The sequence below is a fragment of the Pithys albifrons genome, chromosome 19 (assembly GCF_047495875.1).
Source record: "Pithys albifrons albifrons isolate INPA30051 chromosome 19, PitAlb_v1, whole genome shotgun sequence".
Lineage (NCBI taxonomy): Eukaryota > Metazoa > Chordata > Aves > Passeriformes > Thamnophilidae > Pithys > Pithys albifrons.
The window spans coordinates 7,187,777-7,211,151 of record NC_092476.1 but is presented as its reverse complement, the minus strand read 5'-3'; the positions used below and the strand labels follow the sequence as shown (position 1 = coordinate 7,211,151).

The window sequence follows — 23,375 nt, the reverse complement described above, 5'->3', positions numbered from 1 at the left end:
GGGGACAGATCACTCTGAAGGCAGCAGATGCCGGGGAGAGGAACCAGATGCACTGTGGGGGCAGATCCCAGGGGTGAGGACCCCGCAGGAATGCGGGTGCCCGTGGACCAGGTCCAGGGCGTGATGATGCGGGTCAGTCCCCGCTTAGGGAGGCAGGAGCCCCCCAGCACCGGCGGGGAGCCGAGCCCCGGCCGCGGGCTCGGAGGGCGGAGCGGGCAGGCGGGGCGCGGCATCCACCCGCCCCCGCCGGGGCTGGGACCGGGGCCGGGGCGGCTCGGGGCGCTCAGGGATGGATGCAACACCCGGGAGCGCCCCGCCGTCCTCCGCCGCGGCGTTGCGGTTGGCGCTGGCGGCTCCGGGGCTGCCCGAGGGTCCCCTCGGCTGTCCCATCTGCCTGGACGTGCTGCGGGACCCGGTGACGGTGCCGTGCGGGCACAACTTCTGCCAGGGCTGTCTGCAGGCGCTCCGCCAGCAGCCGGGCCCCCCCGACGGCGGCGGGGCGGGCGGGGCCGCCCGCTGCCCGCTTTGCCAGGAGCCCGTCCCCGCGTCCCTGCGGCTCCGCAAGAACCGCGCCCTCTGCGAGCTCCTGCCGCTGCTGGCGGCCGCCACCGGCGGCTCGTCCCCGCCGTCGCCGGCCGCAGCGTGCCCGATGGCCCCGGGGGCCGAGGAGGAGGATGCCGCGGGGGAAGAAGGGGCGGCGGTGCTGTGCGATGTGTGCCCGCCGGAGTCTCGTGTGGCGGCGGCGCGGTCGTGCCTGGTGTGCCTGGCGTCGTTCTGCGGAGCGCACCTGGAGCCGCACCGGCGCGCCCCCGCCTTCCGCGCCCACCGCCTGGTGGCCCCGCTGCGGCGGCTCGAGGAGGGGCTGTGCCCCCGCCACCTCCAGCCCCTCGACGGCTTCTGCCGCACCGAGCAAACCTGCGTGTGCTCCCGCTGCCGCGCCCACGAGCACCGCGCCCACGACGTGGTGTCCCTCGAGCAGGAGCGAGAGCACAAGGAGGTGCGTGGGGCGGGGGTGCGCGGAGGTCCCCCACGTGGGTGGGGCCCTGGTATGGGGGTGTCCTGGGTGGGGTGAGGCTCAGCATCCCTCGGAGGAGTTGTGCTGTACACATGTCCCCACGGGGAGCCGAATCCCCGCGTGGGGTCTGTGCCGGTGCCGTGCTGATGGGATGCCATGAGTGGGGTGCTGCTGTAGCCCGCACCTCTCGGGGGAGGGACCACCCTCCAGAGTAGGGACAGGGTGCTGTGCCATCAGGGAAGCCCCGTGAGATGGGGACAGGATGGGCAGATGGGGACAGGTATGGGGGCACACCCGCTGCCAGCCGGTCCGTGGGGAATTTTCCCACTGTGGAAATCTCGTGGGTGTAGGGCTGGGACGGGTGTGCCTGGGACACCCTGCAGTGGCCGCCTCCGCGGTCACGGGGCACTCTCCTCCTCCGTCTTGTTCCCACAGCTCCGTCGAGGCAGTTTCTCCCCTGGCAGCCTGCCCGGCCGCCGCTCCCGCTCCCCCAGCCTTTTGTATCCCGGCGTTTTGGCAGCGGGGTTTTTTCCATCACTCCCATTCCCAGATGTGACTGAGTCACCTCCTAAATTCACACCCACGAGCCTCCCCGGGAGCCGGGGTTCTCAGCCCAACACGGTGCTGCCTTCCTGAACACCGATGGCTCACATGTGTGGGGCCTCTGTGGGGCTGTTGGCAGATGGGAGTCTGTGAGGCTTGTGGCACCCTGCGTCGGGATGAGGCATTTGGAGACTTTGGGAGGGTTTGCTTTTTCCAAGGAAGAGTGCAGGGGCTGCGGGCATGCTGGCAGGGAGCACAGAAACAGCCCCAAGCCAGCTCCCGCTCCCTCATGGGTTCTTGGGATTGCAGGAAAACCCTTCTTGTCGGCATTATTAGTCATTAGGTGCCTTAAAATAGAAAGTGAGTGTGATCCCAGCCTGGACAGGCTGTCAGACCTTCCCTGCATGGTCTCTGCCACTGCCCTGATGCTGCAGACTGGGAAAGATGGATGGGGAAAGCACCTGTATCCCCTCACTGCTCCAAGCACTGTGGGGAGCAGGGCCAGGGGGCTGGGCATTAGGGGGGAGCTGCCCTGACTGGGGAGTGCAGTGCCCTCCTGGCTCCCCAGGGACCTCGTGCTGGGCAATGGCTGGCGCCAACAATAGCACATCAGGAAACAACATATTCGTAAGGTGCTTCCTTTGCAGCCACACAGCACCCCGTGCTCCAAAGCTGGTTTGCCTTGCTCCTAAAGAGAAACCTCCAGGGCACTCTGTGCTGTGTTCCTGAGTGGCCCAGTTCTGCGTTTCAGCTTCTGCACCAGTCCCAGGTGGATTTTCCCCAGCCTTGGGATACACACTAAGAGCACACGGCTTAGCTGCGCTTGCTGCAATCACCGGGTTTGCTTTCAAATTCCTGCTTTGTTTGGTTTCCGCTGGGACCAGGGTGGGGAGGTGGAACTGGATGTGACCCTTTGCAGCCCGGCTGCTCCTTTAGTTTTCCAGCTGAGGGAGAAGGGATGTTTGCAGGTTGGATGTTGCAGAGAAAGAAAACAGGAAAACAACTCGTGGTTACCTTTGTATCCTTCACCCAAAGCCTGATAATGAGCTCCTGGTCAAAGGGTCTGTGGGTTGAACTTAGGGGGAGGTTGGGTGCTCACTGAGATCAGGGGCAAAGCTCAGTGTTTGTCCTTTATGTCCACAGGCCCAACAAGTGAAATTCCTCAGCGATGTGGAGAATGAGCTGGAGGAGCTGGCAGTCACCATCGCACAGGCCAAGAAGATGGTGGAGCTCATTAAGGTGAGTCTGCGATGCCTTCGCTCTGTTAGTGCAGCTCATCTGGGCTGGGGAGCAGAGGGAAGGGGCTGTGAGCTTTGGGGGTGTGGGGTGTAGAGTTAGTGCTCATGGGGGAACAGGTGCTCCATAAAACAACAGTGACCCTGGCAAGGATCCCTGTGGATTCTTGCTCCTCATCTCTGCTAACCCTCATGGCATCTCTGGATACTTCAGTTTGGAACCTGGAAGAAGGAACAGGGCAAGGACCATGCCAGGGCATCCTCTGGCTCTTGCACCTTTTTCCCTCAGGTGCACATGGATTTGGGTCCCTCTGGCCCTTGTGCCACTGTTGCCTAAAATGAGAGAAAAGAACTTTTGATACAATATTAATATAGATAAAACAGAGAGCTGGTCTTTATTAAAAGCGCCTTCAGCTGCAACACAACCCATAGGTGCACACACCAGCTCAGAATTCTCACAATTTTACAGCTTTAACTAATTACCATATCCAGTGGGTACATCCAAGCCAAAAGCCATTTGCTCCTAGTACCACCCTCAGAACTGCCCCATTGGAGTCTTTCCAAACATTCTGGGCTCTCTATTTTGTTTTTCTGCAGTAAATCTTACTATTCTGGTCCAGGTGCATGCCCCAAACTAGATGTCCTTGCTAAAATATCTGTCCTTGAAAAGACCGTTAAACGGAATTTCAAGAATGTGGCACAAACCATGAGAAAGAATTTCAAGAATGTGGCACAGACTGTTAAAAACCGTCTGCTGCTGCCTTAAGTGTGAGAAACGATACACTATATCAAAATCTACAAATATATAAAAATAAGACATCACCACCATGTCACTTCACTGCCTGGGGACACCAGACATGGTGCAGCAGCTGTGAAATGGTCTGAGCTCTTGGATGAAGGGGGTGACAGCATGTCAGGGGGATCCCAGAGAGCTGAGAGGTGGGTGCTGAGCAGGGGACAGGGTGCCCTCCTGCACCGTCACCTGTGGGACCTGACCTCTCTCCCACTATTCTCAGGGTGCTGCCAAGAAGGAGAGGGAAAAGGTGGAGAAGCTTTTTGCAGAAGCCTCTGAGGTCCTGGCGACCTTCCAGAAGGAGGTGACTGGTTTCATCCAGGACGGGGAGCGCTCCATGCTGGGGGAGGCCGAGGCTGATCTCCACTGGAAGGAGGAGAGACGAGCCAAGCTGGCCCAGTGCAAGCAAAACCTGGAGAGCGTTGCCAGCACTGACACCATCTACTTCCTGCAGGTGGGATAGGGCAAGAAGGAGCCAGTAGCATTGTCTTTTGGGGGTTTGTCCCATTTCCTGAGGGGCTGGGGGCCAGGAGTCCTGCGATGTGTGGGCTGTAGAGTCCCACTCCTGTTGGCACAGTCCTCTCCCCTCCCCATTCCCAGGGAGCCCAGACTTTCTCCTCCATCACCCCCACCTCTGTCCTGTCTGTGACTCAGGAGAAGTTGATATGCTGCCCAGGCTGGGTACCTGGGTGTGAAGGGCAAAGAGCAAGAAATTGGGGTGCCCCACTGCCCCCCTCCAGCATTCCCCCCTCCTTGACAGCCCAGCAAGAGGAGAACTTTTTGAGAGGAGATGCTGCTCCAAGCGAGATGGGCATGGTCCGGGGCCAGGCTTGAAAGGGAGCTAAGAGCAGGTTCCAGGAACACGTGGCCAGGGAAGTGCTCTCCTCCCTTATGAGGCTGTCCTTGGGCCAAGTCCTGAGAGCTGCCAGTTCCCAAATCCTCCAGGGCTGGGTGGGGTTGCGGAACAAGAGACAACTTTGGCTTGTTTGAAAACTTCTGAAACTGTCTTTTTTGGCTCAGGAATTTCAGGCCTTAAAAGTAGCCATGGAAGAAAACCTCTCCCCAGCTCCGAGCTTCCAGAACGAGCTGAACTTCACCAAGTGCACCCAAGTCGTGGGCGCAGTGAAAGATGTGCTGTCCACTGCCTGCAAAAACCAGTGGAACCTCTTGCAGGGGAAAGGAATGGATGGGCTGAACTACCAGGAGAGGGAGGAAGGTTTGTGTTCACCCAGGCCCTCTGCCTGGACGTCTTCCCATCACCTTCCCTCCTCCCTGTATAGCTGGGAGATGGCTACAGGCTCAATGGCCCCCATGAGCATTGGCTCCTCTCCCTCCACCCTTTGGAGGCTGCTCAGCACGGGTTCCCTGCATGTTGCACAATCCCTGTCTGGGCTTACGCCTCTTTGAGGTTTTGTGAGTTTTTCCACAGAGACCAGAGACTGGAGAGGCAACAAACAGCCTGGGAGTTAGGCAGGGCCCTGTGGGAGAGGGCAAGTGGCCAAAGTGGCCTCCCGTGAAAGGGGACTCTTCTTCTCAGGATAGAGGATCCTCTTCATGGAGCAGGCTGTGGTCTCCCAAACCTGCCAGGGATAGAGAGCTGATGCAGCAGCTCTCTGCTTTGCTCTCTCATTTAACCTGAGCTCTGCCCTCTCTCATTTTCTTGGATTCCCATGGGAATTGCAGCCAGTTCCTTGCCCTCCTCACTGCCTCCCTGGGGTGGCAAACATGGTGTCTGCCCTTTCCCGTATCAGAGCCATCAGGGATGCGCTGGGGGAGTGGGGATGCCAGCTGGGGCCACAGGGCCCACAGCAGCTGGGTACCACCAGGGTGCTGGGCAGGGGGTCATACTCCAGTAACACCCTTGGTGGTTTGGTTCCCTTGCTGATGCAAACCCTTCTCTCCCTGTCTCTGCAGCATTGGCTGAATCCCGATTTCCAGACAAGTCAAACAATCCCGCCTGCCTGGAGAGCCGTGATTATTTCCTGAAATGTAAGCGAGGGACTTTTGCTTTGACAGTTGTTGCTAAGGTCCATCTTCCCTTTCCTCTCTCCTTCCCACATGCCTGGCCAGTGCTGATCCCGAGCCGAGGGCTGGCAGGAGCGCTGCCGCCACCAGGGGAAATATTGCTTGGCTAACAAGGAAGCCTCTTTGCCTTCCTGACAACAGTCCTAATCTGGTTGGGTGATGCTTTTTTTCCCTTGTCTGTGGTTCTGCAGGCCCAGCTACCCTGGGGGAGGGGGGCTCTGCAGGCGTCCCATGTAGTTTCTGCTGCATTCCAGCCCTTCATGAATCGGATCCTCTGCTAAATTAGATCAGAGTTGGTGCATCTGCCTTGTTTGCTGCAGAGCACTGGGCTGGGGAGGCTCAGCTGCAGCACGAGAGGGATCATGCAGTGTCTGAGCAGAATGGGGCACAAGGGGCTGAGGCTGGAGGGTGCAGGGCTGGGCTTGGGCTCCCACACCCCACATGTGTGTCCCCCCAGCCTTACAGGGGATATGAGGTCACCATAGGGATGTCCACAGTGGCACAGTCATCCCCCTGGGATGTGGCTCAAGCCAGGTTTGCTGTGCCACTGCTCTGGGTTTGGGACACATCGAGGTTCAGACCTGTAGTGCAAGCAAGAGCAATACATATCAAGGGTGTTTCCCACTGGAGATCCCCTCTGTTTGTGACCCAGTGGTGGTTCTCATGTGACCTTGCACATCTGCTCCTGTGGAAGCACAGTGCAGTGCAGGCCAACCACAAGGAGCAGTGGGTTTGTAGCCCTGACATGCCTGGCTGTTTTCCTGTCTTCTCAGAGTCCCTCCCTGCTGTGTTTGTCTGTGGTTACCTGAAATCTGCTTTAATATGGAATTTTCCTATCACCACTGTATCAGGTGGCCTATCTGATGTCTGGTATCATGATGGAGCTCATTGAGCAGCATCCCTATTCTCTCCTCTGCCCTGCATTCATCCTGCTTATGGGAGCATCTGCTCTTTCAGCCAGTGATCCTCATCAACAGAAATTTGCCATGAGATTTCAAAGGAAGGGGACAGAGTGATGGGACAAGTCAGAAAGGATCATGCCAGTGCTCAAAGGCTGGGACGGGGGTATCAGAGCAGGGAGATCTGGGAGGATTTCCTTGTGTTTCCTTCCTCATGCTCATTTCTCCTCCTTGCCCTGCACAGTTGCCTTCATCATTGACCTGGACAGCGACACAGCTGACAAGTTCATCCAGCTGTTCGGCACCAAAGGGGCCAAGCGGGTGCTGTGCCCCATCCCCTACCCGGAGAGCCCGACCCGGTTCATCAACTGCGAGCAGGTGCTGGGGCTGAACTTCATGAACAGGGGCAACTACTACTGGGAGGTGGAGCTCATCGACGGCTGGGTCAGCATCGGGGTCATCGCCGAGGACTTCGACCCCCAGGAGGCCTATAACCGCGGCCGCCTGGGCCGCAACGACAGGTCCTGCTGCCTCCAGTGGAACGGGCAGAACTACGTGGCCTGGTTTGGGGGCTTCGAGTCCGTCATCCAGCAGCCCTTTTTCCAAACGATTGGGGTCTTCCTGGAGTATTCGGAAAAGGCCTTAACCTTCTACGGAGTCAAGGACTCCAAGATGACCTGCCTGAAGCAGCTCAAGGTCTCCCATTCTGCCAAGGGGAAGTCTGACCCGTTCCAGAACAAGATCAACCAGCACTTTGGCTCTCTTTTTTCGTGGAAGCTGAAACCAGCCTTCTTCCTGGAGAGTGTCGATGCCCACCTGCAGATCGGGCCGCTGAAGAGGGATTGTGTGTCGGTGCTAAAGCGTCGGTAACTGCCTGGAGAGCAGGAGCACGGGAACACCCAGAGAAGTCTCTTCCGCAGGTTATTGCCACCATCAGGGCCTCCCTTTGCTGTCTCTGTGGCAGCCCTCCCTCCTCTCTGTGCTGTTGTTGACCCAGGGCTGGATGAAGCCGCTTGGTGGGCAGAGCTGTGGGCTGGGAGCCAGGAGGGGGCTGGATCCAAGCGCTGGCTCTGCCGCTGGGCTGCTGAGTGAACTTGGGCGAGTCCCTCCGCTGCTCCCTGCCCTTCAGTTTCCCTTTCTGGACGTCAAGGACTGTGACAGCCTTTCTTGGTAAAGTGTGCTGCTCAGGAGAAGTGCCACATGCGTCTGAAGCTGCACCTTGGGCAGCTGCCCAGTCCCGCTCCTTTGTATGTGCTCGCACTGCCCTGGCAACCTGCACAGACACTCTGCTTTGTGCCTTATCTCAGGCTCTGTGTCACTGATGCTTTTTAAGTGCTGGCTCATTGACACCTTCCACATGCTCCTTACGAAGTGCCTTTGACATAGCAAGTCCAGTGTGGACCAGGTGAACCCCCAAAGCAGATGTGGTCGCTTCCCCAGTGCTCACATCCCTCTGTGCCTCGGTGTGGGTGAGCAGGAGCTCTGGGGACAGGGATTTGGAGGAGCCTGGTGGGGTGCTGAGTGATGCTGTGGTGGTGCAGCACCACCCCTTGCAGGGCTGGCCACCCATTAGAGCTGCAAACATGACACAAAGATCTGTGCCCTTTCTTGCACTGCAGCCAGTGGGTATTTTGGATGCTGCTCTGTGGCCAGGCTGGTTTGGGAAAATCTGTGGTCCTGCATGTTTTGGAGGCCTGTGGCAACAGGTCTGTTCCCCACCACAGACAAAAATCCCAGCTGGGAAAGGGAGAAACCTCCTGCCCAGAGATGGTGAAGTGAGCAGCACAAACCAAATTTTGAGGATGTGCTTTCAGTAGACACATTCCTTGGGAACTGCTTCCTGAAGGTTTACAGCCAAATTTGCCCCCTCATTTTGGTGACCTTACTATTTCAGGGGAGTTTAATACTGATAAACTCCCAGCTCTTCAAGAACCCTGGGTATGCTTGAGCTGCAAATGTGCCCCTTAGCTTAGAGAGTTTTTTATATGACAGAGGTGCTGTGAATATATCCCAGGGACAAATGGTCTGTGTTAGGGACAGCTGTGAGCACACCAGTGAAAGATGCAGCATCAGTCAGTTACTAAATGACCCTCTAGGCTCTGGGAATAAGTAACAATTAACAAAAACTACTCTCAAGCAAGAGGGAATACTGTTCCCTTCAGGAAATGTGGAAACTTGAAGCTGAGAGCCAAAAATGCCCATTCATGTGTCCTAAGGGAGCTTTTTCAGAAGAAAAATGCAGAAATACTGCCTGCATGGGTGGCACAGAGCAGCCCCTGTCTCAGCACAGTGTACCTTTCCACAAGTTTATTTTTTCTGGGATTATTTTGCTACCTACCTCCCAAAGCTTGCTTTACAGAATCCTAGTGCTGTGTAATACACACCTAGAGAGAAAATACAGAGGTTCAGGCTCTTTGCTGGCATGAGTGAGTCAGTGATGACGCAACAACAGTCAGCAGGGATGGAAAATGGCCCATTTAGCTAAATATATGAAATATATGGATATTTTCCCCAAAGGATAAGCTGGAAATCATAGTGGTATATTCAAGAGGAGCCAAGGGGAAAAAGCAAATGTGAATAAAAGGCAGGCACAAAGCCAAGAGGGTTGAAGTTTAAGCCACGTTTTCATGTAAAGCCACGTTTACACTCTGAGGCTTAAAGAGCTCCTTTGCTGTGACTCCTTTGCCAGCACTGCCAGTTCTTGCTGGCACAGGGAGTGGTGCCAGTCCATGAAAAAACTGGGATATCTGAGTGGATGAAGGGTCTGAATGCAGCTGCCCCCTCCCCATGGCAGGGCTGGTGAGACAGTTTGGGAAGGGTCTTGCTGGAATCTATCTGCAAATTCCTCCTCCTCCTCCACATGCGGTGACTCCTAAAAGTGCTGCAAGCAGTGGGAAGAGGAACAGTAGGGCTTCCAGAGTGAAATCTTCGGCTGAAATCTTGGCCTTTCCCGGCTGGTGGGAATGCTGCCCAGACTTCTGTCCAGATGGGAATTCATTCCCAGTGTCCTGAGATTCAGCCCCGCTCTGTTTGGCAGCTCCAGCAGCGCTCCTGCAGAGCTCAGCCCTTGCATGGGCTGTCAGCGCTGACACAGTGCAGGCATTGCTGCTGCTTTGGGAACACTGTGGGGAACTGGGATCAGAAATTCCTTACTGGATAAGAAAGGCAGAGACGTGCAACAGCCCGTGGTCATGTCCCAGGAGGAAGAGGAAGGTGACCTTTATCTCTGGTGCACGGCAGCAGGAAGGGATGTCGCATGCCCCATCTCAGCTCTGTCTGTTCCTAAATCTCGTTTATTCAGGCAAAACTCCCACCGTTCGCAGCGAGAACTTTTGCCAGAGTAAACACAGCAGATTTGGGTGTTTGCCCTGTTTCATTTGCATTGATTGTCCCGAGGGGAAGCCCACGCTGGAGCCACACACCTTGCCCTTCCCTGCATTGCCCAATGCTCAGACACAAACTCTGCACTCCTTCAGGGTTTGGGAGGAATCCTGTCTCTCTCCATCCTGTCACCACGCAGGAGAACCTGTCTGGTTAGAATCACAGAATCATAGAATCGATTGGGTTGCAAAAGACCTCCGAGATCATCGAGTCCAACCCTTGGTCCAACTCCAGTCCCTTTACCAGATCATGGCACTCAGTGCCATGGCCAATCTCAGCTGAAAAACCTTCAGGGATGGGGAATCCACCCCCTCTCTGGGCAGCCCATTCCAATGCCTGAGCACTCTCTCTGGAAAGAATTTTTTTCTGATCTCCACCTTCAATTTCCCCTGGTAGAGCTTGAGCCCATCGTGCCCCCTTGTCCTATTGCTGAGTGCCTGGGAGAAGAGACCAACTCTCACCTGGCCGGAACTTCCCTTCAGGCAGTTCCAGACAGTGCTGAGGTCACCTCTGAGCCTCCTCTTCTCCAGGCTAAACACCCCCAGCTCCCTCAGCCTCTCCCACAGCACTTGTGCTCCAATCCCTTCTCCAGCCTTTTTGCTCTTCTCTGGACCTGCTGTTGCTTTGGCTGAATCCATCCCTGCCCCGGGATGCAGCTCCACAGGGCACTGGGGGGCTCCTGGGGATGTGCTGCAGTCGGGAAGTTCCATCCCACCCTCTCCTTCCCGCTGCTTTTATCCTGGTTGGAAGTGCTATAAACCCCCCTGGTTTGCAGCATGCAGAAAATTCTGAATGATTTAAGACGGGAGCAGTTTCCCCTGGGACCTGGATCAGAGTTTGCTGCCAATAATTTGGGTGTAAACTGGAATGACACCAGCTCTGGATCCCTGATTTTGCTTTAAACAAAGTGCTAAAATGCGGTGAGAGACGAGTTTAGATGGATTGATGGCAATTTAAACATCCTTTCCGTGTTCCCTCGAGTTATTTCTGCTGTCACAGAGTGTCCCTCTTTTTAATTAGGATTTTTTAAAAGTATTAGTTACTGTAGAGTATTTTACGGTGTGTGAAGAAACTGTAACAGAATAATATAATGATGTTAGAGATTATGATTTGCCATTAAATACTATACAGACACCACTCTGGGTTTTCTTTCCTTTAATTACCAAACTATTCAAGTCTTCCCATTGTCTCGTGTTTATTTTTCTGTGTCCTGTACATCTGGCATAAAATAGTGCAGATTTTATTTTCCCAGTTTGTCTGAGGGAATTGTGCCAAATACACATTTTTATTGCTCGCCTGCAAAAGGGGCGGAAGAATCTTAAAATCCAACAACAATATTGTCAGCCCTGGGCAATTCAAAACAATGAATTGTCTCAGTTCTTTCTTCTGTGTCTGCCCTCAGCTTAGAAATAACAAAGATGAACAGATTAGGTATTTTTTTCTTAGTGTTTTCAAGTTTTAGAGTATAAATTTTCAAGGTTTTCCATGTGATGGGGAGATCCAGAGCTTTCCCCACACTGGCAATTAGACCAGCATCCTTTTTGATGTCAAGACTGCATTTTTTAATACCAAATGTCAGCTGGAGCTGGGAGAAAAATGTTAATTGGTGAGTTATTGGGTTGTTATTTGCTATTTCGTGCCTCAGCTGGGCACTTTGGTGGCTCCTGCCTTTAATAGGAGAAGAATCAGGACTGTTTGTTAGAGCTGTTTCTTAAAAGGGAAACTTACTGCTTACTGAAAAAAGCGGATATGAAAAGCACAAACTTGTTCTTTTCTTGCCAAGAACCGTACAGATTATGTCACTGTATTTATTTAAATCTTGTTTCCATTGTTTAGTTTCTCTGCTTTCCCCCCACCCCACCCTGCATCTGGTTCTCAGGCGCTCAGACAGGGCTGGGAAAAGCTCAAATCTATATAAAAATAGATATTTAGGGTAATATATGCTCTTATTTGTATATTATTGATGTACAGTTTTCAGTTATTGATCGCAGGGAGCCCTTCCAAACAGTTTAATGGTTTTGTAGGGCTCGTACTTTTAATCATAGAATAGAATCATAGAATGGATTGAGTCGGAAAAGACCTCCGAGATCATCAAGTCCCACCCTTGGTCCAACTCCAGTCCCTTTACCAGATCATGGCACTCAGTGCCACGGCCAAGCTCAGTTGAAAAACCTCCAGGGATGGGGAATCCACCCCCTCTCTGGGCAGGCCATTCCAATGCCTGAGCACTCTCTCTGCAAAGAATTTTTTTCTGCTCTCCACCTTCAATTTCCCCTGGCAGAGCTTGAGCCCATCGTGCCCCCTTGTCCTATTGCTGAGTGCCTGGGAGAAGAGACCAACCCTCACCTGGCCAGAACTTCCCTTCAGGTACTTATAGATACTTATGAAATGACGCAGTTGTTAATTTTTTAGGAGTTCATCCCACTGGCACACCTGGAGACCCTCCCTGCAGCTCTGCAAATGCCACAGGTATTTATTTCCCTGCTCTAAATTCCCGATAGACAGACAGAAGGACGGACAGACAGAGCCTTGGCTTGTTTACAGGGCAAACGGTTGGTCTGTCCCGTTTACCACACTGGGCACACAGGGGTGGCTGCCCGATGTGGTTGATCCCAGCGGGGACACCAGCCCGGCCCCAGGCTCGGAAATCCAACTCCAAGCGTGCAGAACGCGGAAAGAGCGTCAAACGCGAATCACCAAAAAAAAAATTGTTGGAAATGGAGCATCTTCGCTGCTTTAAGCAGCTAAACTTCACTTTATGTGCAGAACCAGCAGCTACGCGGGATTATTTTTATTTCGCTCTCCCAAACATCAAGATTGATCACAGGCAGCAGGAGAGCCCCCGATGGGTGGGAGGGAGTGTCATGGCGGGCGGCGGGGCCTACAACTCCCAGAATGCACCGCGCGGCCAAGTCATGTGAATGCCGATCGGAAATGGAAAGGACTACAACTCCCAGGATGTACCGCGCGGCCAACGCCGGGGCGGTCTACACCAGGGCATGGACTACAACTCCCAGCATGCACTGCGCGGACAATACGCGGAGTGTTATGCAGATGTAGTGCTGACTACAACTCCCAGCACGCCTCGCACGCCCAATGACGTCACTCCTTCCTCCGCGCAGGCGCAGAGTGGGGTGGATGCTGTGAGGAGGAGGAGGAGGAGGAGGAGGAGGCGGCAATGGCGCTGAACAAGAATCACTCGGAGGGCGGCGGCGTCATCGTTAACAACAGCGAGAAGTGAGGTGCTATCCCCTTCTCCCTTCCTCCGGCCATATGAGCCGGAGGACAGCGCGGAGCTGCCTTCTCCTCCTGCCTTCCCCCTCAGGGGGAGCGGCTCTGTGTGTGTGTGTGTGGAGGGGGGGTGGATGGTGAGGGAATTAAACGGGGCGGTTTAAACCTCTCGGTGCCGGCGTTGCTCGTCCTCCCCTCGTGTCCCTGGGGGCTGTTCATATCCCCCTGCCCCAAGGCCTTTCCGGAGAGAGCTCTGCTGGGCCTCAGCCGCGGGACTGCCCCGCAGCGCTCCCGCAGCATCCCGCCTGCCCCCTCCTGTCCCTTGCCTGTCCCCGCCTGCCTCCGCCTGCTGCTGCTGTCCCAGCGCCCTGAGAGGCCGGCAGGGCTCAGCTCCCCCCCAGGGCTCTGTCCCCTCGAGGATGCTCGAGTGCTGCACCTGCATCGTGCCTCCCTCCCTTCCAAGGCTGCCCGGTGTGGATCGCCGGGCTCCTTGAGCCCACACCCCCTCTGTGGGCCGGGGAAGGAGCAGCGGTGTTGGAAAAGGTGCTGGGATATAACCATGGAAACGGGAAGCCTGCACAGAGCCGCCTCTGTCTGCTCGGCGACGGGCTGCCCGCACCCTCTGCCTGCCAGCGCGGGTCTGACGTGGCAGTCATTGCTCCGGGGACAAAGGAGGGGTTCAGCCTTCTTTCCACGGGACCAGCTAAACGCTGGCATAGGAATTCTGCGCCTGACTTCCATTTGGGATGTGGCCTTTTCTTGGAAGAGTTTAGTAAGGTCGACTCAGGAGGTTGAATTTGCATTCGCTGAAGCAAATGCAGCAGCTTAAAGGTGTTGGTGTTCCTGGCTGTCAGCCTGGCCTGGATCAGGGGCTGCCTGGGCTGATCCAGCTGAAATGCTGTAGCCTGGACAGGGCTGGCCCCTTTGCCCTTCCAGAGCTTTTCCTGGAGGAACAGGGACTTGCTGGCAGAAGGGAAAGGCGAGTGACTTGAGGATGGAAACACGTCAGCTGCCAAAGATAGAGGTGGTGGAGGTTTCTGCAGCTTTAGGGATTAGAGTCCCTAATGTGGGTGCTGTTTTGTCAGTCCAAGTTACCTGCTGTGTCCATGCAAGGTTCTAATCAGGTCAGTTTCTGATTGAGAATTAAGGACTCAGTGCAGGCAACGTGGGTTGTTAGTGAAGTCCTGTGACAAAGAGGGGGAGTTCCTCCTGATGACATTTTTGTGACAGAGGTGCCTGAGCTGTGGTGAGACCTTCCACAGCCGTATTGCATAAGCCAGCCTGAGCAGTTCCTGCTCCTACAGCCCTTCCTCTGTCATGTGGGGAACTGAATTAGGGAACTGACCCAGCAGAAATGCAACACAACTTGACAAAAAAAAAAAGGAAAAAAAAAAGAGAGAAATGTCTTGAGATCTTGATCAGCTCAATTGAGTGGATTCCCTGCCTGGCTGTGCAGGCAGCAGCAGCTGTGTCAGCACTCTGAGGAGGGAACAAACACCCAGTGCTGCTTCAGTTGATGCCAACAGAAAAAAGAAGCAAACCAGACTGATTGTTTCTGCTCAGCACGGGCCTGAGGGTGGTACAGGCAGCTTTGGTAGGTCAGTAAACTCAGGTGAATGTTGCACTTCTGTCCTGAACTGTAACACTTGTCTGTTCTCTCATCTGGGCAGTGTTTTGATGACCTATGACCACGTGGAAATTACCTTCAGTGATATGGAACCGATGCCAGAGGCCTTCAAAGGGACCAAGAAAGGGAGTGTTTTCCTGACTCCATACAGAGTAAGTGGTGAAAGGCTTTATCTTGTTTAAGGAGATAAAGGTTCTCTGCCTTTCTGTGTTTAAATGTCCTCAGTTCATGAAAGTCAGGATAATCTACTCCTGCTTGAAGTGTGGCTCATCCCTCTCCCTCTGGGAAGCATTATGAACTCACTGCATATCCCACCTATTTGTCAAAAGATAATAAATCTGATTAGTTCTTGTACAGGCAGCTCTTTAGTCCATCAGGCATCTTCAATTTGGAAATTAGGAATGGTCTGGAAATGCTGAATGCAACAGCACAATTCCTGAGTCAAAGCTGTGTGGAGCTGTGAGTTCTCTGGAAGCTGGGAGGGGAATTATCTGAGCAAGGGACTTCTTGGAAGGTTTTATTATCTTGAGGCTTTGGTTTAGCCCTGTGGCTGTTCTGTGTAACTTTTGGCTTGCAAAGCCCATGGTGTGGGAGGGAGTGCCAGTCCATCTAAAGTCTCTTCAGATAATAAATGAGGGCTGTGCTTCCTGCTTGCTCTGAGCAGCTTCTGTGATGTTATTTCCTTTCCAGGTTATCTTTGTGTCGAAGGGGAAGGATGCCATGCAGTCCTTTGTGATGCCCTTTTACTTGTTGAAGGATTGTGAGATTAAGCAGCCAGTCTTTGGAGCGAATTATATCAAGGGCACAGTGAAGGCAGAGGCAGGAGGTATGTGTGGCACAGGGGCTGGTCTGTACCCCAGTTCTCCCTCACCAAAACTGAACACTGACCAGAGGGGGTTTCATGGTCCTGCTAAATTGTGTTTCTTTCTGTTGAAACTGGCAGCTAAAAGTGCTCCCCTTATCAGCTCAGTGCTCAGTTACAGTGAACAGATCTGCTCTGCAACCCATCTCAGTCTTGCCCTCTGCAAAACACTGAGGTCACTCAACCAACTGATCCCAGCAAATAAACATCAGAGTGGAGTCAGCAGGAGTGTGACAATGTGATTTTGCTCTGGTCACTTGGGGTCACCTGTCCCACCTGCATCCAGGTCCTCCTGTGCCCAAGACTTGGATCCTTCCTGGATTTGTTTGGGTTCTCAGGTGCAGATCCCCAGAGCCCTGTTCTCTCTCATGTTTCTTGTGCTGTTGCTGTGGTTCATCCTGGCAGTGGGAATGGCACTTGGAATCATAGAATGGATTGGGTTGGAAAAGACCTCCGAGATCATCAAGTCCAACCCTTGGTCCAACTCCAGGCCCTTTACCAGATCATGGCACTCAGTGCCAAGGCCAATCTCACTTTAAAACCCTCCAGGGATGGGGAATCCACCCCCTCTCTGGGCAGCCCATTCCAATGCCTGAGCACTCTCTCTGCAAAGAATTTTTTTCTGATCTCCACCTTCAATTTCCCCTGGCAGAGCTTGAGCCCATCGTGCCCCCTTGTCCTATTGCTGAGTGCCTGGGAGAACTAACTGTCTTGGATTTAGGGAATCTTCAAGGGGCCTTTTCACAGTATGCTCCATGAGAAGGCTGTGGCAGGCATCTTCCAGAATAATTTTGATTTTTACCATTGTTTTTAGCAAAGGCTCAGAGCTCAGCAAACTTTCATCCTCAGTTTTTCTCAGTCTGTTGGTTGTGGCCCGGAAATCCCAGCTCAGGCTTTAGGAGCCTTCAGCTGTAATCCTGAAATCAGCATTGTGACTTCTGTGTGGGGGCAGAGAGGGGCCATCCAGCGTGAGAGGGAGCCTGAACAGTAAAGACAAACCAAACTGTGTGAAAGGCAAAGGGCTTTAGCTAAATCTTTGTGAATTTTCCCCAGGGGCCATCTCCTCTAATGATGCTGCTGTCTAACAACCATGAGAGTCTGGTTTAGCTCAAAAAGGCTCTTTAATCTACTTGTTTCCATTTCAGCTCTGCCACAGCTTCTGCTTTGATGCTTTTGTTATGACTCCCTTTTTCTTTTTTATTCTGTAATGTGAGATGTCACTAATTCTTTTTTTCTAATTATAATTATCCTGACTTGAAATATCTTTCATGAACTCTTAATGGATTTATGTGGACCATGTTTTTCATTAAGCTCTTTCCTTCACTGGGCACTCCAACTCCCAAACTAATTTGTAGCTGACAGTTAGGTGTAGTTGCAAAGGCTTTTTAGCAAACAGGATTAACACAATCCCTGTCTTCTGCACTAATCTTATCCAAAGCAAGAGCAAATCCAGCACTCCTGATACCTCAGCCTGTGGCAGCTGGAGTGGGAACAGCCACAACTCCAGAAAGCTTTTGAAGGTCTCCCTCATGAATGTTTCTTCTTCAGGTGTCTGTTGACCTGACAATACCCCAGTGTGAATTTTCCTGATGACATCATAATTCTGCCACTTCATTTGCAGGTTTTTTCTTGGATTTTTGGGATAAAGAATTATATACAGGGCATCTGTAGATAGAGCATGGAAGCAAAATAGCACAGAAACAGCTTCTCCTGGCTTCTGAACTCTGTGTTTCCTCCCCCAGGTGGCTGGGAAGGATCTGCCACTTTCAAGATGACCTTTTCAGCTGGGGGTGCAATTGAGTTCGGGCAGAGGATGCTGCAGGTGGCATCACAAGGTATGGAACTCTGCTGGTCTGTGCCAGGGCTTTGTGGCTTCAGGAGGCCTTGCATTCATCTCACAGCAAGGGCAGCTCTAGGTTGCAATATGTTGGATTCAAATATGTGTGACTTTCAGGCTTTACCTGGAATTTTCTTGCTTTTAAAAATACTTTTTTCCCCATCCAGTGAACAGCAGATTTATTGGGCTGGCACTTGTTTGTTTATCTGATAAGGACTCCCTAAATTTGCTGGAGTTCATTAGATCCAGCCTTTGTGTTTTGATGAGGTCTTGTCTTTATTTCCCAGTCTCCAGAGGTGAAATACCCAGTGGAGCTTATGGTTATTCCTACATGCCCAATGGATCCTACGCCTTTGCTCCCCCTGCAGCCAATGGGGGTTATCCATACCCTCCTCCTCCTCCTGGTGAGTCTGGGCATTGAGCCTGGGGGTCATTCTACTTGCTAACAATTAAAACAGGCAAAAGCAGGAACACAAATTCTACACAGTATTTTAGATTGGATTGGATGACTTTGTACAACTTTGGTTCCTGAGCTTAATTATGTTTTATGCCTTGGCTGCTTTTGGCTGGGTAACTCCACCCAAAGGAGTTAAGTCTTTTGCTGTGTTGCCTTCAGATCTCGTAGCTCTGTGAACAGAGACACTCTGGAGACAAGTTAATGGAGAAAGATATACAGGGTTTTATTATTGGAAGCTTCCGAGGTTCAAACCCAGAGGGGTCTGACCCCTAGATCAGGAAGTTCACAAGTTTTATACCCCTTATTAACATCCAATCAGTACTCTTATTTCTCTTGAATGCCCACCCAAAGGCCTGTCAATCTGCCCCCTTCTTCATGGGGGGCCAGTTGGGCCTTCTTCTGTTGTTTGTCTCCTGTTATCTTGCAGGTGGCTTCTCAAAAACATGTGGCCTTGGTTGAGCCTGAGAATAGCTCCCAAACTCGTAAGGCACTTAATATGTGCACTGGAAATCAGAGTGACTTAACAGAGCCTATATGATTCTAAAACCTTCTAAAATTACATTAAATTCTTAGGCATCAGCTGTGTGCTTTCCTTTCCTGACAGACTTTTATCCTGGTCCTCCTGGGGCGGATGGAGACAGGGGCTACATGCAGCTCCCACCCCCACCATACCCAGGGCCCATGGAACCCCCTGTCAGTGGTCCAGACCTGCCCTCCACTCCTGCAGGTAAGAAGTGTGTGCAGGTGAATTAGCTCACCACACTTTTCTTACCCACAACAGATGTTGTTTCTTGTCTGGTATCTTTTGGAGAACTTAGAAACTCCAATTAGAAGTTGAAATTTTTTAGGAGAGGGATTAAGGAGCTCCCCTAGTCTCCAGCCTTCTCTATCCAGCTCAGTCTGGAGGCCAGCCTGATTCTTTCCAAGGTAGACACCATTAGTGGGTATTTTACAGCTGGATTTATTCTTCTTTTGGCAGAGAAAAAACAGTTTGTGATTCTCATGTGGTGATAATTTTGCCTTAATATGGTTGAACACAAAGAAATTGATGGTGAAATGTGTTTCTAGCCCATTCTGGTTTGCAAATGTGACTTGGGTGATATTTGCTCCCCCTTCCCCTGTTTCACTCTAACCTGATTACTTTTGTTTAAACAATATGGAACAGAGAACTAGGTGATGGAAAAGATCTGGGGAAACATCAATCTCATTTTTCACTCACTTGGGATTTATTGCAATGATTTTGAACATGTTCTTTATAGGTCTGCATGGGCATGGGGGAAAGAGCTTTTGTGGTTGGGCACAGCCATAGATCTCGTGTAGATATTTGTCTAGATAAGGATTTAACTTCTCTTAGGTTTGAATAAAAAACTATTCATCTTTATTATTTGGAAAGTGGCACTGCTCCAGAGGGTTGTACAAGATTTTTCTGTTCTGCAGAAAGAGAGAATATGGCTTATCCTCATAAATCACCATCTTTAAATTAAACATGAATCCCCTGAGCTGCCATGAACTTGTGCTAATTTTTGTGTTTTCACTCCAGGAAGGATGTCTGTGTAAAGGGTGCTGTCTGTATTCAGGCAAGGCAGCAGTTAGCATTTATTTATGGCTGACAGGCAAGGCCCAGCTGACATTTCCAAACCAATTCTTAGTTTGTTTCACTGGGAGTTGATGGTCCTGTGATAACTGGAAGAGGTAATGGCTCAGCTGTGTTTGTTGTGGCTGTTTTGCATCTCGGGCATTGGTCAGAACATGCTCTGGTAGTAACACTTGGTGGCCAGGAACATGTGGAGTGTTTGTGTGACTGTAAGAGTTCTCTGTGTGCCCAAACCTGTCACTTCTCTCCCTGTGACAGCTGAAGCAAAGGCTGCTGAAGCTGCTGCCAGTGCTTACTACAGCCCAGGCAACCCACACAACGTCTACATGCCCACGGTGAGTTCCTCTGTCAGTGTCAGCCCAGGGCGTGTCTGGCAGTTCTTCTCTCCGTGTCTAAATTGATTTTGGTGTCTTGGTGTTTCTGAGGGTTTATTTTTGATTAGCCATGACCTAATGTTCTCTTACCATCTTTCTTGCAGGACCAGCCCCCCCCTCCTCCATACTTCCCACCAGAGGACAAGAAAAACCAATAAGCTGACACAGAACTTCTCCACAACTCGATGCTTTCTTTTTTTTCCATTTTGGCAGAATTCTGGGGCACAGTCCATAGCACTGAGGAGTAGAGCCTTCCCCCAAGGCATGTGGCTTTCAGGGGCTCTGGGAGTAGGTCTGTGCAGAGCAAGGGGAGGGATTTCAGCAGCCTGGGCCACCTCTGGAGCTCTGAGGGTTTGCTGTCCTGCAGTATTTCCTCCTCTCTGTGCACGGCATCGCTACAACTGGAGGTTCTCGTCATCTGTGATTGCTTCCCTTAGCTCTGTTTCTTTTGATACTTAAAAGCAGCTGCTCCAAACTGCTAATTAACATGGCCATGACATGGAAACAAAGCTCCTGAGGTGTTGGAGGTGTCTTGATTTTACCTTAGTATGTATCCAAGAGCACCTCTGGACCGAGGTATCTCTCTGGTTATTCCTCTCAGCTCAGAGTGTCATGTCCAGCTCTTCCCTCTGCTACCAAGAAAGGGCTTCAAAGGGAACCTTTGGAACCCCAAAGCAAGTAGACAATAGACAGCTATGACATTTTTCAAATATATATATTTAACTTCCTTTTTTTTTTTTGCTAAATTCCTGACAATCATAGTGAATAAAGTGGTAGCCCCCCAAATTGTCCTGCTGCACACCATGGCAATGCTGACAAGCTTCCCTTCCTCACACAACATGCTGCCCTTCACAGGGTTCTTTAGTAGCATCTGACTAGTTTGGAACACTCATGTTTCTGTTGTCTCTTTTCCAGTCAGGTATGTGAATCACTAAGTCCTGAATATTCTTTTTATAGTCTGTAATGCACTTTTGTTTTTAATTTGCTGTAACACAAGTTACACTTTTTGGCCAGTGAAGCATCTTATTGCTGGGATTTACCTGGTTAATTAACAGCTAAGGGGGAGAAAGTAGTTGCTTTACTTCTTCTGCCCTGGAAGCACTTGGGAGAATATGCAAAACTTGGGAATAAGCTGCAAGGTACGACTGAGCTGCTGGTTTGAGTGTTGTTTATTGCTCTTAGTGTTCCTGGTCCAGCTGTGAATTTACTTCCTAATCACTTGAATGCAGACTCCTCAGAGAGTTCCAGTGTTTTCCTTCCACAGAATTCATTCCTTGATCTCATTAGCAACAACTCCAGTGCAGAACCTCTGCAGGACTGACCAGAATCCGGGTTGTGAAACTTTGCATTGTACAAAGCTTTGCACAAGAAACACTTCACTGACTTCTGACAGCTGAGAGAGAAAATCCTTCCCAGCAAGTGTGATGAAAGGTCCCTGTGCTGGGGAACTGCTGAGACTTGCTGCATGCAGCCTGCTTGGAGAGAAAAAAGGTCCACCTCTTGTTTTCTTTTTGTTTGAGTTTAGCTGATTAATGAAATTGCTCCTGTCTGTGCACTGACTTTTCTAGAATTGCTACTGCAGTGATGTAAAAAAACGGTTATTTTAAAAAATATATATTTATTTTGAAAACGTTTGATTAATATATTAATGTTAAATGAACTTTTGAATGCAGATTTGTTTTGCCAAGACTGTGAAATAAAGAGAAATCAGCTCAAAACTTGGGGTGTTTGTGTGTAAGTGAGTGGGGAAACTTGATGGTGACTTGGATGGGGAGAGGGAGAATTAAACAGCAAAATCACTTGGATTTTGCTCTTGGTTATTCACTGGTGACATCCATCACTTGATTTGTCTTGGCTGGCTTTGTGAAATGAAAATAAGATGTTAAAATCTTTCAACAAGCACCCATTTCACAATTCCTGTGGGAAGCTGGTGCAGTGACTGCTTTTTACACTTTGCCCAGACGTGTCACCCAGGTGATTTTTACAGACAATTGTCCTCATAAAAGTTTCACCTATTTCCTATTTCACTTTGCAAGAACTGGCATAATGAATGCCTGTAAAATATGTTTCTAATTAGAAGCAATCCATAATTCTATCCTTTTTTTCCTGTAAGTGTGCTGAGATGCCTGGGTAGTTCTGCCCACCCCGCTGAAGGTCTCTCAGCTGTGCTCCTGGGGGCTCTTTGCCATGGAAAAGTGAGGAGTTGTTGCTCCTGCCTCCCAGTGTGCTCCAACAGCAGGGCCAGGGCTGTTCCTCCCTCTGAGCTGAACGAGCTGTGTCAGTCTCCCTTGGCAGGGCAGGAGAACAGTGTTCCATGTGGGATCAGCTCCTGCTCCGTCCCTCTGGTTCCCACTCACACCTGTCCAACGGGAGTCACTCAGGAGCTGCTCTCCAGGTGACATCCAAACCTCTCTTGGCTTCATTCCTCTTCCCAGCTGCCACTGGCTGCCTTCATTCTCTTGAATTCCCTGGCCAGCCAGAGTGGACTTCTTCCAGATTCTGTTCTTTTTTGCATCCCTTTTGACTCATGTCCTCCCACAATTCTGTTTTTACTGCATTTTAAGGCTGGCTGAGCCACTTGGGTTTGTTTTCTGTAGAAGAGGTGGGTGGAGGAGGAAGATATTAAGAGGGAAAATGTTACAGTCCACTAGGAGCTGAATAAATCTTGTTTTGTGAATTAAAATACTTCACATTAAGGTTTCCTCAATCACATCCAACCAACTGCAAGATGCTGCAGAAACCTCTCTGTACTGGCTCTGTCCCAGTTACCCTCTACTCCCAGACAGAATCCTAGAAAACAAATTGCACAGACTTTCCAGGTTTCTTGCCCAGCCCAGCTCCCTCTGAAGCAATTAGGCCAACAATCAGAACAAATCCACAAGGTTTTTTTTAAATCTTTCCTCAACTAAATGTGCTTGAGAGAGAAACATTTAGATACGTGTTCCCATGGGAACTTGGCTGAGTCTTTTCCCTTAGTGTGGACAAGTGGCAAGACCTGCAGAGACACCATGAGGTTTGCTGTCTGGAAAAAGGGAAATATATTTAGAGGATGAGTCAGGCTGGAATAAATGAAATATTCCTTTCCTCAGCACGGCTGTCAGTGAGCTAAATCTGTCTTTTGAATTCTGGGCTTTTCACAGTGGTTTGGGGTTGAATGTTCCTGTTCCCTCAGGCAGGAGCTGGGCATGGTCTGTGGGGAGGAGCAAACCAAAGGAAAGAGACAGTGTGGTCTTCCCGAGTATTTGGAGTGTGCTGACGGGAAAGGAAGCACATTTTGGGAATGCTGAAGCTGTGGGGCCAAAAGGCTGGGCAAGCCACACAGCCAGCAGGGCTCCTGCAGGTGTTGGGCTGAGTGGAGCAGCACAATTGCAGAGATATTGGTGAGAATCCCTGCCTGAAACCCCCAGTTTGGCAGCACTTGCTGACATTTCCCTGATGGGAACTGGGAGCTGTTCTCTGCTTGGGAAAGGGTTGAGGGAGCATGGAAGGATCAGCTGGTTCT

At 51.3% G+C, this 23,375-nt stretch overlaps 2 protein-coding genes across 3 annotated transcripts; both read left to right on the top strand.

Annotated features, from left to right (window-relative positions):
* The first annotated feature begins 265 nt into the window (after positions 1 to 265).
* On the top strand, positions 266 to 11,028 carry TRIM47 (tripartite motif containing 47). Its single transcript, XM_071573436.1, has 6 exons — positions 266 to 997; positions 2,702 to 2,797; positions 3,810 to 4,040; positions 4,607 to 4,802; positions 5,501 to 5,575; positions 6,755 to 11,028. The coding sequence occupies exons 1-6, from the start codon at positions 290 to 292 to the stop codon at positions 7,378 to 7,380; spliced, it is 1,932 nt and encodes a 643-aa protein (XP_071429537.1). The 5' UTR covers positions 266 to 289; the 3' UTR covers positions 7,381 to 11,028.
* A 2,000-nt stretch (positions 11,029 to 13,028) lies between these two features.
* WBP2 (WW domain binding protein 2) lies at positions 13,029 to 21,591 on the top strand. Of its 2 annotated transcripts, none has more exons than XM_071573725.1 (8): positions 13,029 to 13,128; positions 14,793 to 14,901; positions 15,440 to 15,575; positions 17,354 to 17,446; positions 17,736 to 17,852; positions 18,510 to 18,632; positions 19,758 to 19,834; positions 19,978 to 21,591. In XM_071573725.1, the coding sequence occupies exons 1-8, from the start codon at positions 13,070 to 13,072 to the stop codon at positions 20,029 to 20,031; spliced, it is 768 nt and encodes a 255-aa protein (XP_071429826.1). In that variant the 5' UTR covers positions 13,029 to 13,069; the 3' UTR covers positions 20,032 to 21,591. The 2 variants fall into 2 exon arrangements, with proteins under 2 accessions (XP_071429826.1, XP_071429827.1); XM_071573726.1 differs by having other exon boundaries at positions 13,048 to 13,133.
* The last annotated feature ends 1,784 nt before the right edge of the window (positions 21,592 to 23,375 follow it).